Consider the following 14,422-nt stretch of genomic DNA (forward strand, 5'->3'; position numbering starts at 1 on the left):
TCCTATAGGACCCACTTGGTATCCAAGGAGGAATGTCATTTTCCCTGCTAGGAACACCTTGACTTCTAGGTTTCCTAAGTGATGTCTGCTCTGTCCCCTCATTCCTTACCTCCTCATCTGTCCTGATATAGTTAACTCCATCTGGCTTCCCTGGATTCTTGTAACTGAAATAGAAGAAGAGAGTAGTCCCGTGACTACTGGTGATTATATTAATGCCAACGTCAGCTTTTTTTCTTTTCCCACTTAAGACACGCTCACCTTTCCCCATTCTGTTTATTGTTGATGAAGTAACCACGTCTGTACGCACAGCAGATGCCCACTGTTATCAGGACCAGTACAGCAAGGACAACCAGAACCCCGCCAACAATTCCGCCGATGTTCAGGTCATCTGGATGAAAAGGGGTTTCAGGGAGGAGATGACACACACCATCTGTTCTTACAAAAGACCCTGAGCCCCTGCCTCTGTCCTTCCACTTCCCCCCTCTGCCCCTCATGCCTCCTCCAGCTAGAAGAACAAAGTGAGAACACGTAACCTTCTCTCCTAGAACAAACAGGACACGGTAACCCCTGATCTCACTTATAAAAAATACTGAGACCGCTACAGTTCAAATGCTGTTATACTCAATACTGTATTAAAACGGGGTTAGGATTGTTAAAAAAAAAAAAAAAAAAAGCCTTAAAAATTCCCTGGCTAAATCCCTGAGAATATTATTAGCAGAGGAAATGGATACACCATAAAGAGAGAATTAGGAGCCAGGAGCCCTAAGGAAGAAGAAAAATTCCTAATTTGCAGGGTTTCCCTTTGCTGTGGATTATTTGGGAGAAGAGAGCTAGTTTCAAGTAGTAGAAAATACGAGGTGGGAACATGGCCGCTTGACCTCATGAGTACAAACCCTCTTGGCAGAAAACCCTGATTTCCTTTTCTCATTTCTGTAGACTGGGCAAAGGTACTCAGTAACCTTCGGTGTGAGAGCACTGGGGATTGTTTCTTTCATGCAAACAAAAATGCAATGGAAAATGTGTAGGGGATATATCAACAAAAGCCAACTAACTTGGAGGTTGTTACAATTCTCCCTTACCCTACTATAGTGGTTCTCAAATGTGAGTGTACATTTAAAAGGCAACTTGAAATTTTGATTTTAAAATCTCAATTCTCAAGATTCAAAGATCCCTAGAGATTCATAGCCTGGAAATCTTCCTCCTACCCTAAAGCCGAGTTTCCCAAATGTGACAGATGAGATGAATCTCTGGAATGCTGTTTTACACAAATAATTTCCTGATGGCCCCCTAGAGATTGATTCCATTGTGTGGGGTGGGGCCCTGGAATCTGAATGTGAAACAGTGGTCCCAAATGATTCTTCGGATCAGGCACGTTAGGGAAACACTGCTCTGTGGGGAAGGTGCACATAGGGAGGACGGAGGATCTCAAAGAGTCCCCCAAGTGTTTCTGACATACCCACCCCCATCCTAGCTTGTGACACCTCCCCTTTAAAACCACTCCCTACACACAGGATCATCCCAGAACAGGGGCAATTACTGGGGCTAAAACTTTGTGTTTCAGCTTACTGCAAAATGGTTATACCTGGATAATTGTCTGAAGACCTTTACACAATCTTATGTTTTTATAAATTACAAAGAAATAAAGTTTATTAAACTCAATTAAAAGTTACAAGGTTAGCCATGTTTCCAACATCAGAAGGCTCTAGAAAGTCTATTTTTGAGGACATAGCATATTGCAAGGACCACTTATTAGTCATTTAGCTGTTACTCAGAACGTTCTCATCTTTCCTTTCAATGTACCCACATGGACTTTGGTGGATCCAGCCATCCCCAGAAGGAAGCAGAACAGTTGTCTAAACTGATGGTCTAATACTAAATTTAACATGTTTTATTCACTTGCCAGTCTTCAGAGGAAATCTTTTCAGAAAGGAACTCACAGACTTCCATCTCCTGCTCCTCACACCTGGCTGAACCTGCGTCATTAGAAGCGATGCAGTAATACTGCCCAGAGTCCTCCTTCTGAACGGCGCTGAAAACCTGGTTCGGGAAATAACAAGGAAACAAGGAGACCAATCAACAGGGCAGACCTCTACGGGGTTGGGGGAGAAGAGGCGGCCCCGCCTGCCAACCTGCTAAGTCCACAACACGGTAAGATGTCTGCTCGTCTGCTCTTGGTTTCCCTTCAGCTTTGGGGTCACTGTTCAGGTTCTTTCCTGATATTCCTTCCTGACACTCTTGCCTAACTGCTTCTGAACAGATCCCCTTTGGTATATGGAGATATCAAAGCCCAGCAACATCCAGAATAAGATGCTGAGCTTAATTTTTATTCAGGAAAAGGGACCCTGGTAATGACTGTTCCTCAAGCAACGCTTTGGCAATACAAATCGAGGATCCTCCAGTGAGCTGGGTCCTTCCTCCACGTGGGAGGTTAGACAGCAGATAAGGAAAGCCGCTGAGATACTCTGCCAGGGCAGTCAGTCCACACGCATGACCTGTCTGGTTTCATTTTCCCCCACCTCTTTCCACCAAGACTCCTGGGTTCTTTTGAAGCAAATTGCAGACATATTTTATCCACAAATACTTCAGTATGTAACCCTAGAAGCCATGCATTTAAAAATCATAACTACAATACCATTATCATGTTAAAGCAATGGACAATTCCTCAGTATCAAATATCCAGCCAGTGGTGAAATTTCCCTGACTTTCTCATGAGTTTTCAGTCAGTTCTTCCAAGCAGGACCCTTTTCCTGTGGAACCTCTGACATAGATTGTTAGCTCCCGTCGCAGAACATTTCATTGTCTCTCCTAATAACGGCTCTTTCCACAATAGGTTTCCCTCGTCCCAACAAAGACGTTTCCATCCCTACCTCTCAGAAGAGACCTTACCAGAGTGCCTGTTTTAGAGTTTAAGAGAAAAGAGGAATTTCGAAATCGGGGGTTGGCTCTGGAATCTGTGGGCAGCAGCACGTCATTGCGGTACCAGCTGTAGTGAGGCAGTGGGTAGCCCTCCTTCTCCTGGCAGTGCAGCGTTGCTGACTTGCCCACAGGCACAGCCTTCGGTACTCTGCACACGGGAGGTACTGGCTTCACTGCAGGAGAGATACAGGTTGATGCTTACAATCAACAACCGGGCTCTATTCTTATTGAAGCCCTCAGGAAATCTGCTCCCCAAACAAGCAAGCCAGCCAAAGGATTCTGCACCACTGCCATCCCCATGGTCACGCCTGCAGGCTGTGTATGATCTGCCCCCGAAATCAGCGCCTGTAGCTCACCCCCCGCCCCCAGTATAGTCCCACAGACTGTTTCTAAGACCTCCACCTCCGCGAGGAGCACCTCCTACAGCTGGTGGAGGGAAGTGGCAGAAGCGCCACTTCCCCTCTCACCTTCCACCCAACTCAAGCAGTCTCAGGTCTCAAAGTTCTCCCTCCCTAAATGGTGTGATGCCCTCAGGGATGTAACTCTAGAAGGAAAGAAAGTTAAGAGTTGATATTTTTTTATTCTATAGACAGATTCACAAGGCCTAAAAGGGGGACGTGTTTTAACTTCACATGAGTTCCTACCTTGCACAGTTAGGTCAATGACAATCTCATCAATGGCCTTGCGATCGTTTCGAGCAACCACCTCACAGCGATAACGGGCTGAGTCTTTCCGGGTCACGTTCCAGATCTTTAGGGAAGTTTTCCCCAGTAGTTCTGCACGACCTGCCAAGTCTCCTACAGAAAAGAAGACACAGGCACACTAAAAGATGCTTTAAAGGTACCTTTGCCACCCAAAGCAGGTGGTTTCTGGGGCCAACATTTGATGCCTCAATAAGATGACTGCAGATGGGCTACTGTTTCTGTTCCTTTATAACAAAGGTGAACTCTCTGAGGATACCAAGCACCAAAATAGTACCTGATGTGTAAGAGGAGTCACTACATGTCTGTTTTTAAAGCATGGACCTCATTTACTTTTCATCATTCCCAGCATGGATTCCCCCAGTAAAAGAGAAAATCAAACAAATGACATTAAATAAACCACCAGCATTCCACAAACAGTGCTGGTACCACAGGATATCCACATGTAGAAGAATGAAGGTGGAATCCTATCTTACACCATATACAACAAAGACCTTACTATAAGAGCTAGAACTATGAAACTCTTAGGAAAAAACATAGGCATAAATTGTCACGACCTTGGATTAGGCAACGATTTCTTAGATATGACACCAAAGGAACAAGCATACAAACACAAAAAGTTATACTGACCTTCAGTGGACTTTCATAAAAAATAAAAAACTTTTGTGCTTCAAAGGACATAAGCAAGTGAAAACACAATCCACTGAATGGGAGAAAATATTTGTAAATCATTTATCTAATAAAGGACTAGTATCCAGAATACAGGCATACCTCAAGAATATTGTATGTTCAGTTCTAGACCACCACAAGAAAGCAAGTAACACAAAAAAGCAAATCATGCTATTTTCATGGTGGAAAGTCTAGCCTTCAATTTGTAAAAACACACAACATCTATAAAGTGCAATAAGACAAAGCAAAACAAAACGAGGTATGCCTGTATATAAAGAATTTGCAACTCAACAATAACTAGACAAATAACTTAATTAAAAATGGACAAGGGATTTGAATAGACATTTCTCTCAAGAGGATTTACAAATGGCCAATAAGCCCATGAAAAGATGTTCAACATCTTCCGGCATCAGGGAAATACAAATCAAAACCACAAAGAGATACTACTTCACATCCACTAGGATGGCCAGAATAAAAAAGATGGACAATCACAAGTATTAGTCAGGATCTGCGGAACTACATTACTAAGGAATGTAAAATGGTGCAGCCACTTTGGAAAACAGTTTGGCAGTTTCTTTAAAAAACTATACATGCAACTACCCTATGACCTAGCTAGCAATTGTACTCTTGGTCATTTGTGCCCAAGAAATGAAAACTTACGTTCACACAAAAACCTGTACATAAATGTTCATAGCAGCATTATTGATAACAGCCAAAGAGTGGAAATAACCCAAATATACATCAACTGATGAATGGATTAAAAAGTGTCATATCCATAATAGAGTATTATTATTCATCCATATTTTTAAAAAATGAAGTAGACACATGCTACAACATGGATGGCCTTGAAAGCAACATACTAAGTGAAAGATGTCAGTCACAAAGGACCACACGTTGTATAATTCCATTTATATGAAGTGTCCAGAATAGTCAACTCCAAAGAGACAAAATAGATTAGTGCTGGACAGGGGGTGGAGGTAGAGGAGATTGGGAGTGACTGCTAGAGGGTATGGGGTTTCTTTTGGGGGCTGATGAAAATGTTTTGGAATTTGCTAGTAAACTCACTTTAGTATATGTGCTGCCGAAGCGAGCACAGTAAACTCACTTTAAAATAGTGAGTTTTACGTTGTATGAATTATATCTCAGTTTTTAAAATTTTTACACAGTAACTTTCAAAGAAGCATGAAGAACCTGAAGAACGACAAATAAGGGAATGAGTTAGGAAAAAATGACACAAAAAAGTAGAAACTAATTATTACCAAGCCTGCTATTTAGTGATAAGTGTAAGAAGGATTTACCTTAATATAATAAAACAGCAAAATGCTTATGATAGAAGACGAACATGTTCAGACATTTTCTAAGGGGAAGGTTTGTTATCCAGTGGCCATTAGAAGAGGATTGGAATTTATACCACGTTAAGAAAACAGAAAATAAAAATCTGTCAGGGTGCTTTTGGTATAGTCCCGTGCTGAGGAAGGAAAAAAGACCAAGCAGATTCAAGTTTTCCTCCAGCCCTTACATTTTGTGTGGTAAAGTCTCTCCCCATCCCTCCAACTAAGAGTGAGGTGTTTAATTCCCAGAAACAGAAAGTTCTTTGAAGAAATTCCCATTTGGTTTCTCTGATGATCAATCTGCATGTACAGAGTTTATCAGGAGCAGCTCAAGTTCAGAGGAAAACGGATTTGTTTTCTGAGAATAATATTTCTATCTCTTCAAAAATAAGAGGTGGGGGGCGGCCGGTTAGCTCAGTTGGTTAGAGCGCAGTGCTGTTAACAACAAGGTTGCCGGTTCAACTACGTGACTTAGAACTGATGGGTCCTGGAAAAACACACTTAAATAAATAAAAGTTAAAATAAATAAATAAATAAATAAATAAATAAATAAATAAGAGGTGGGGGAAGATACTAGTGGGAAAACGAAAGTATTTTTAAGAGCCAATAATGAATGTCAACTACAATTTTATATATACATATATATACATATATATATACATATATGTATATATAGTTACAAGAAGTGGAGTACAGCATTAGGAATAGAGACAGTGGAAATGTAATGGCTCTGCGACATCAGAGGGGTAGGCGGGGTAGGGGGGTTATCAGTGTGTGAGGGATATAAATGATAAATGTCTATTACATTGTTTTGTACACCTGAAACTAATAAAAATAAATAAATAAATAAATTATGTTGTAAAAAATAAAAGAGCCTGTCACTCCGGATAATACTGAGGATCCGAAGCAGAAAGACCATGAGCTTAGATTGTTTGCATAAAATCTCTTTCCTGTCTCTGAAACCTCAGCTGTCAACTTCTCTGAGAACTCTGAAGCCACCCACTTACAACTGACCTGCGTTTGTACCTCATGTTTACTCCTTCCCTCCTGTCAGAATGAAGGTCATGTCCCACTTCATGTGATCTGGAATTCCTTCCTCTCCCTCCCATATCACAGCCAACTCCTAGCAATTGCTCCTCCTTAATCTTTCTGTACACTGCCTCGACCTTAGCTCAGGCCACCAGCAGCTCCCTCCTGGATTCTACAAAAGAATTCTGAAGCGGTGCCCCTGCTCCATGTTTTGCCCCCTTCCAGTCTCTTCTCTACAAAGCAGCCAATTCAGTCATTCTACAGCCTAAGTGTAATCACATCACTTCCCCCTTAAAACCTTTCCGTGGCCCCTCCAGACACTGTCCACTCTCATGTGGCATCGCTGCTTCTCGCTGGCCCTGGCATACCTCACCAGCTTCCTCTGGAGCGCCTTCTCCCGCCCCCTTCCTCTCTGAGCCCCAGCTATGGTGGAACACTTGCAGCTTCTGTAAGAAGCCACGCTACCTTTTGCTTCTACAGCTGTGTACATAACATTCTTTCTTGCCTAACAGCATTTTCAGCCTACGCCTTACCATCCTGCCTGGCGACCTGCCCTTTTTTCACATCGCTCCCTAGATGTCACTCACGGGAAGCCTTCCAGGACCATCTGTCCTGCCCGCGCTTCACGTAACCCGAGAGTACCCTAAGCTTACCTCTGTGCTCGCATGGGGATAATATCCTGCTACCTGGTCTAGCAGTGCTCTCTCCATGCGGTATGTTTGCACCCAGTCAATGCCCATCAAATACCTGTCGTCTTCTTGCTGCTCCACGTGATCCTTCTGATTAATTCAACTTATGTCACTAATGTCGTGGATCATGATAAGAAGATGACCCAGAAAAATGTTCGCTCTGATACCTCATAAAGATGGGTTGCAGAGAGAATCAAGTCCTAACCAATGAACTGACATTTGTTGAAGCCGGTGACAGGTACAGGGAGGTCCAATAGGCTGTTCTCACCTTTCCATGTCTGAATTTGCCATAAGTCAAACAAGACAAAACAAAAAAAAAAACAGTCCTGTCTACAGACACAGGACCAGTCAGAGGAAAATCTCTGGCCACAAGTGCACGCCTGGGCCTGTGTACAAAGGACAAGACGGCAGGATCATACCCTGTATTTTGTTGTCAAAAAACACATATGTGGTTTGAGCATCTTGAATTTTCTTCCATTCAATCCTGGGGTCACTTGTCTGTGAATCCGTAATGATACAAGACAGCTCCACACCTAATGAGCAAGGGGGGGAAAAAGGAGCTCTTAGTGAAAGTGGAACAATTTTAGGTTCATCTGTATACCCAGACCCTGCAGGCTATCTCTAGTTTTGGAGCGGTCTTTCATGCAGATGGAAAACCTAGCTGTCTCCAAGCTGCAAGAGACTTTGAGAAAAGATGAATTTTAGAAAGAAAAGGAATAAAGATGATCAGCAAGAACTTTTACTAAACAGACTACACATTCCTCTTAACATTCCACTTGTATGTAAGAAGTTTCTTTGTTGTGTTGAGCCAGGGCAGGAATCAGATCTGAGCCAATAAAAAACCTGCAGCGTTCCCAGCTGGCCTGCAGAAGTGATGCTTCACAGACACACTTGTACATCAGATGCGCTGTTGAGTAGCTACCCACCAGAACATCTCTTTGGCACTGTATATATGCATGTGTTTGTCCTGAGTTGGCTGCAAGAGCACTGAGTGTCCATGAGATGGTGCCCATTCTCCTAATACATAGTCTCCCTTGTACTTACTTTCAAATTCCTGTACCACCGGGATTCGGTTGCTGGATTTGAGATTCACAGCCCCTATCAAGCAGTCTGAAGGAGAAAAGAAAAGTAAAATCAGAGAAATGTGACCCTAAGACAGCAAAGAACCCTCGGACTGAGGTCAGACTTTTCCCTCTTATGTAACCACAAAGGATAGAAACATGTTATATTCCAAAACAAAGTCTCTTAGATACAGCAAGTTAACTGCTTTCTCTCTCAGCCTGACCTTTACTGGAAGGAACCAAGAAGAGACAAATTCTGAGAATCCACTTTCCATCTTAGTCCAAGAGTAAAGCCACCTAGAGCTTTAAAGAATTTTCCTCTAAGAATTTCCTTCTTGCTTAGAATTATTAATCCTTTCAGCATCCATCATCCAGACCCCCAGGAGTCTTATTCTTGTCAGCCCTCCCTCCTACCTCTCCCTTCTCCTCTAGGCTTCAAATCCCACAAAGGCACTCACGGTGGATTTAATATGGTCCAAACTCTTGTCCTGGCACTTTCCCCCTTGAGGATAGCGTCAACACTCTCTGGGTACAGTAATTATCAACCAAAAGACCGTCTCCTATATTAGCCACGTATCTAACCCAGTGACTCCCAGCCATTAAGAAGTGTTCACCAGCCTTCAGTAAAATGAGAAATATAGTAGTAACATGGTGATTTTCATAAAGCTAAGTTGAATGAAGCTATTGATGAAATCAAGATATGTTATTCACAACTAACATGTGACTCTGTGGTTCAACAAACATTAGAAACCAGTTTATCATGGTCTTAAAATGTCTTAACCGATTTTCTTAGAGAGAAAAAGCAAGTCGGTACATTGATCACCTACAAAATGTCATTTTTCAGCTACTTGGCCCCTAGGAAAATATGCCATCCCCAAAGAAGGCCTGCACACATAAAACCATTAAAAAGGTCTGTGGATCTTAGCTGACTATACCAGGTAAAGAAAATGTGCAGAAAGACTGATACTTTAAGCTCCTTGTACATTACATGGACAGTAGGTCACAACAATCCATTTTTTTCCTTTTTTAATTGCATTTAATTGTTCAGTTACATGTATACATTCCGAAATACATTTGGATCCTCTTTTTTATTTAGTTAAGATTTAACTGTAACAAAAGGCTTAAAGAATCTAATAAAAGGGATGAAAATCAGAGCATAATGTACCTGAGTTCCTATTAGTTTCTAAACCACTCACTGCTACAAAAGATTGTAGAACTAGGACAAGTGAAAATAATGTTATTTTGTTTTGGTTAACCGTGGGCTATTATTCGTTTTGAAGGCCAGAAATCCCATGCATTTGTAGCACTTTCTATTTCACCTTCAATCTGTAAGCTCCCAGTGACCTATTAATAGAGAGTAATATACGCTGTTTGACAATTAAGTTAGCGAGCTTGCTGCAAAGATGTTGCTATCCTTTTTTGATATCAGAGGGATTATTCATTATAAATTTGTACAAACTGGACAAACAGTTAATTAAGTTTACTATTTGGAAATGCTGAAAAGGCTGCATGAAAAAGTTAGACGACCTGAACTTTTCGCCAACAATTCATGGCTCTTGCATCATGACAATGCACCAGCTCACAGGGCACTGTCTCTGAGGGAGTTTTTAGCCAGTAAACAAATAACTATTGAGACACTCTCCCTACTCACTTGATGTGGCCCCCAATGACTTCTTTCGTTCCCCAAAGATAAAGGAAATATTGAAAGGAAGACATTTTGATGACATTCAGGACATCAACGGTAATACAATGAGAGGTCTGATGGCCATTCCAGAAAAAGAGTTCCAAAATTGCTTTGAATTGACTAGGCATTGGCATCGCTGCATAGCTTCCCAAGGGGAGTACTTAGAAAGTGACCATAGTGATATTCAGCAGTGAGGTGTGTAGCACCTTTTCTAGGATGAGTCGCAAACTTAACTGTCTGACCTCGTATGATGCTCTGAAAATCTAACAAGTCCACACAGGTTCCTTCTGAGGCAAGTGACCACAGACATATAAAGTATGATCACTGTAATTTACATGATGAGATACCGAAGCTGCGGTTACAAATGACCATAACAAGTGATCAGCTTCCGACCTTGAAGTAACTCATGAGAACTTTGCCCAACTGGATAATGACTACACAACCCAAACTGATTCTTTCTTTTAAGAAGTGTGAAGCTAGGAGAAATTAGAGAAAGAATTATAGTTTATATAGTCACCAGAGGAAGAGTTGGAGTATAAAAAGAGAGAAGCTGACTCATCAAAATGGTGGAAACACTAGAGTTGGTAACAGATGAACTAAAGGACAAAAAGATAATACTAAAGTTACTCTAATGTCTGCAACAATGTTGAATCTTCATCAAGGCCAACTAAGATATATTCTTTACAATAAAACCTCTACAGTAAACTAAGCCAATTTGTTTCTTGTGTGTATTTATTTATTTTTAATTTTTTTTGGGAGGGAATATTGGGGAACACTGTGTTTCTCCAGGGCACATCAGCTCCAAGTCGTTGTCCTTCAATCGTCCTTCAATCCAGTTGTGGAGGGCGCAGCTCAGCTCCAAGTCCAATCACCATTTTCAATCTTTAGTTGCAGGGGGCGCAGCCCACCATCCCATGTGGGAATTGAACCGGCAATCTTGTTAAGAGCTTGCGCTCTAACCAACTGAGCCATCTGGCCACCCCTCCAGAAGCTCAGCAGCATCTCGTTGTCTTCAATCTAGTTGTGGAGGGCACAGCTCACTGGCCCGTGTGGGAATCGAACTGGCAACCCTGTTGTTCAGAGCTCGCGCTCTAACCAACTGAGCCATCCGGCCGACCGCCAATTGTTTCTTACAACCAAAAAGAAGCTAAGGTAACACAGCCCCAGACGATGGAAATAATCACCTCTTTTATCTCTCTACTCCGCAGCAGAGGTCAATGCTCTATACTTCTTAATGAAGGCTTGCCCTGACCTCTTTCCTACCCAATTACCCTAGATAAATTTCACTGGCAGCTGCTCACGCCAATCCTAGAAGACAGTATGTCCCAAGAAGACTCAAGAACAGAGGACCACAACAAGCAAGCAAGGTTTTAGCTTAAGTGATTATTTACAACAGCTGGGCCCTAGGTCTGATATGGTCCCAAGCTGAGAGTGCTTCCTCAGAAGTCTCATTCTATTCTTCAACAATTCTTAAATTTACAAATATTCTATAAAGGCAGACCTCAGAGATATTGCAGGCTAGGTCCCAGACCACTAAAATAAAGCCAATATCGCAATAAAGCAAGTCACATGGATTTTGTGGTTTCCCAGTGCATATAAAATTCATGTTTATATTATACTACAGTCTATTATGTGTACAATAGCATTGTGTTTAAACAACGTGCATATCTTAATACTTTATGACTAAAAAATGCTATCATCTGAGCCTTCCGCAAGTCATAATCTTTTTGTTGGTGCAGGGTCGTGCCTCGATGTTGATGGCTGCTGATTGATCAGGGTGGTGGTTGCTGAAGGTTGGGGTGGCTGTGACAATTTCTTAAAATAAAACAATGAAGTTTGCTGCATTGACTGTTCCTTTCACAAACAATTTCTCTGTTGCATACAACGCTGTTTGATAGCATTTTACCCACAGAACTCCTTTCAAAACTGGAGTCATTCATCGGAAACCCTGTTACTGCTTTATGTAATATTCTAAGTTTATGTAATATTCTAAATCCTTTGTTTTCATTTCAACAATTTTCAAAGCATCTTCAACAGGAGTAGATTCCATCTCAAGAAACTACTTTCTTTGCTTATCCATAAGAAGCAGCTCCTCAACCGTTTTATCATGCGATCGCAGTAATTCAGTCACATCTTCAGGCTCCACTTCTAATCCTAGTTCTCTTGCTATGTCCACCACATCTGCAGTTACTTCCTATACTGAAGTCTTGAACCCCTCAAAGTCATCTATCAGGGTTTGAATCAACTTCTTCCAAACTCCTGTTAATGTTGATATTTTGACCTCTTCCCATGAATCATGAATGTTCTTAATGGCATCTAGAATTGTCAATTCTTTCTAGAAGGTTTTCAATTTATTTTGCCCAGATCCATCAGCGGAATCACTATCTATGGTAACTTTAGCCTTGCGAAATATATTTCTTAAATAGTAAGACTTGAAAGTCAAAATTACTCCTTGATCCATGGGCTGCAGAATAGATGTTGTGTCAGCAGGCACAAAAACAATATTAATCTCATTTTACATCTCCATCAGAGCTCTTGGGTGACCAGGTGCACTGTCAACGTGCAGTGATATTTTCAAAGGAATCTATTTTCTGAACAGGAGGTCTCAACAGCAGGCTGAAAATATTCAGTCAAACCACGTTGTAAACGGATGTGCTGGAATCCAGGCATAGTTGTCCATTAATAGAGCACAGGCAGAGCAGGTTTAGCACACTTCTTAAGGGACATACAACGTTTGGATTGGTAAAGGAGCACTGGCTTCAACTGAAAGTCACCAGCTACATTAGTCCCTAACAAGAGTCAGCCTGTCCTTTAAAGCTTTGGAGCCAGGCAGGCATCGACTTGCCCTCTCTAGCTACCATGTTTCCTCAAAAATAAGACCTACCCCGAAAATAAGCCCCAGATAAGATCATCAGCCAGATGGACGCATTTAATACATTATGACGATGTTCCAGAAGATGATGACATGACTGTATTTGAATAAATGTAGATTGTTGTACATGAAAAAATAAGACATCCTCTGAAAATACGCCCTAATGCGTTTTTCAGAGCAAAAATTAATGTAAGATCCGGTCTTATTTTTCAGGGAAATACGGTATAAGACCCAATTTTATTTTCGGGGAAACATGGTATGAAAGTATTAGATGGGATCTTCTTCCTATATAAGGTGTTTAGTCTACATTGGAAATCTGTTGTGTACTATAGCCACCATCTTCTTTGGAGAAATGTTTATTCAAGTCCTTTGCTCTTTTTTTAATTGGGTTGTTTGCCATCCTAATGGGTGTGAAGTAATATCTCACTATGGTTTTGATTTGCATTTCCCTAAATGCTAGTGATGTTACACATCTTCTTATGTGCTTATTGGCCATTCGTGTATCTTTTTTGTGGTTGAGTTGTAGAAATTTTCTATATTCTGGGTATCACTCCCTTTTATATATATATGCTTTGCAAGTATTTCCTCCCATTCTGAGTTGTAGTTTCATTCCCTTAATAATGTACTTTAAAGTACAAAGGTTTTTAATTTTGATGAAGTCCAATGTATCTATATTTTCTTTTGTTGCCTGTGCTTTGGTGTCATATCCAATAAATCATTGCCAAATCCAAAGTCAGGAAGATTTTCCCCTATGTTTTCTTCTAAGAATTTCATATGTTTAGGTCTTTGACTCCATTTTAAATTAATGTTTGTATAAGATTAGGGCCCAAGTTATTTAAATGTGGCATATCCACTTTTCCCGGTAGAATTTGTTGAGAAGACTGTTTTCCCGATTCAGTGGTCTTAGCACCCTAGTCAAATCCTATTTGACCACATACACAAGGGTTTACTTATCTCAGGCCTCTGTTCTGTCCATTGGCCCACGTGTGCCTTTATGCCAGGACCACACTGTTCTGAGTACTGGAGCTTCATAGTAAGTGTTTTGTCGTTGTTGTTTTTTAAAGGGCTGTTTTGATATTAAATCCTCAAACCTTTTTTTAATTTAAATTGGGGAATATATTGGGGAACAGTGTGTTTTTCCAGGACCCATCAGCTTCATGTCAAATCGCTGTTTTTCAGTCCAGTTGTGGATGGCGCAGCTCACTGGTCCATGTGGGAATCGAACCAGCAACCTTGGTGTTATGAGCACCGCACTCTAACCACTGAACAATCGGCCACCCCTTCATAGTCAGTTTTGAAATAAGGAAATTTGAGTCCTCCAACTTTGTTCTTTTTTTTCAAGATGACTTTGGCTATTTAGGGTCTCCTGAGATTCCATATAAATTTATAAGGTGGGTTTTTCTATTTCTGAAAAGAACACCATTGGGATTTTGATAAATGGATTAAATCTGCAAATAGCTTTGGATAGTA

General features: G+C 41.2%; 1 protein-coding gene across 2 annotated transcripts in view; it reads right to left on the minus strand.

Annotated features, from left to right (window-relative positions):
• JAM3 (junctional adhesion molecule 3) overlaps positions 1 to 14,422 on the minus strand; it is an 80,015-nt gene that overhangs the window by 2,916 nt on the left and 62,677 nt on the right. The window contains exons 2-8 of one of the 2 annotated variants that reach the window (XM_019718843.3): positions 8,380 to 8,445; positions 7,755 to 7,868; positions 3,561 to 3,713; positions 2,887 to 3,089; positions 1,938 to 2,037; positions 259 to 388; positions 110 to 164 (exon numbers count right to left, since the gene is read on the minus strand). In XM_019718843.3, coding sequence (XP_019574402.1) covers positions 110 to 164; positions 259 to 388; positions 1,938 to 2,037; positions 2,887 to 3,089; positions 3,561 to 3,713; positions 7,755 to 7,868; positions 8,380 to 8,445 — 821 coding nt within the window. The remainder of the gene's footprint in view (positions 1 to 109; positions 165 to 258; positions 389 to 1,937; positions 2,038 to 2,886; positions 3,090 to 3,560; positions 3,714 to 7,754; positions 7,869 to 8,379; positions 8,446 to 14,422) is intronic. The other variant, XM_088800802.1, reaches the window with a different exon arrangement.

Source organism: Rhinolophus sinicus, chromosome 9, assembly GCF_057876585.1.
Source record: "Rhinolophus sinicus isolate RSI-liver-muscle chromosome 9, RSI-T2T, whole genome shotgun sequence".
Classification (NCBI taxonomy): Eukaryota; Metazoa; Chordata; class Mammalia; order Chiroptera; family Rhinolophidae; genus Rhinolophus; species Rhinolophus sinicus.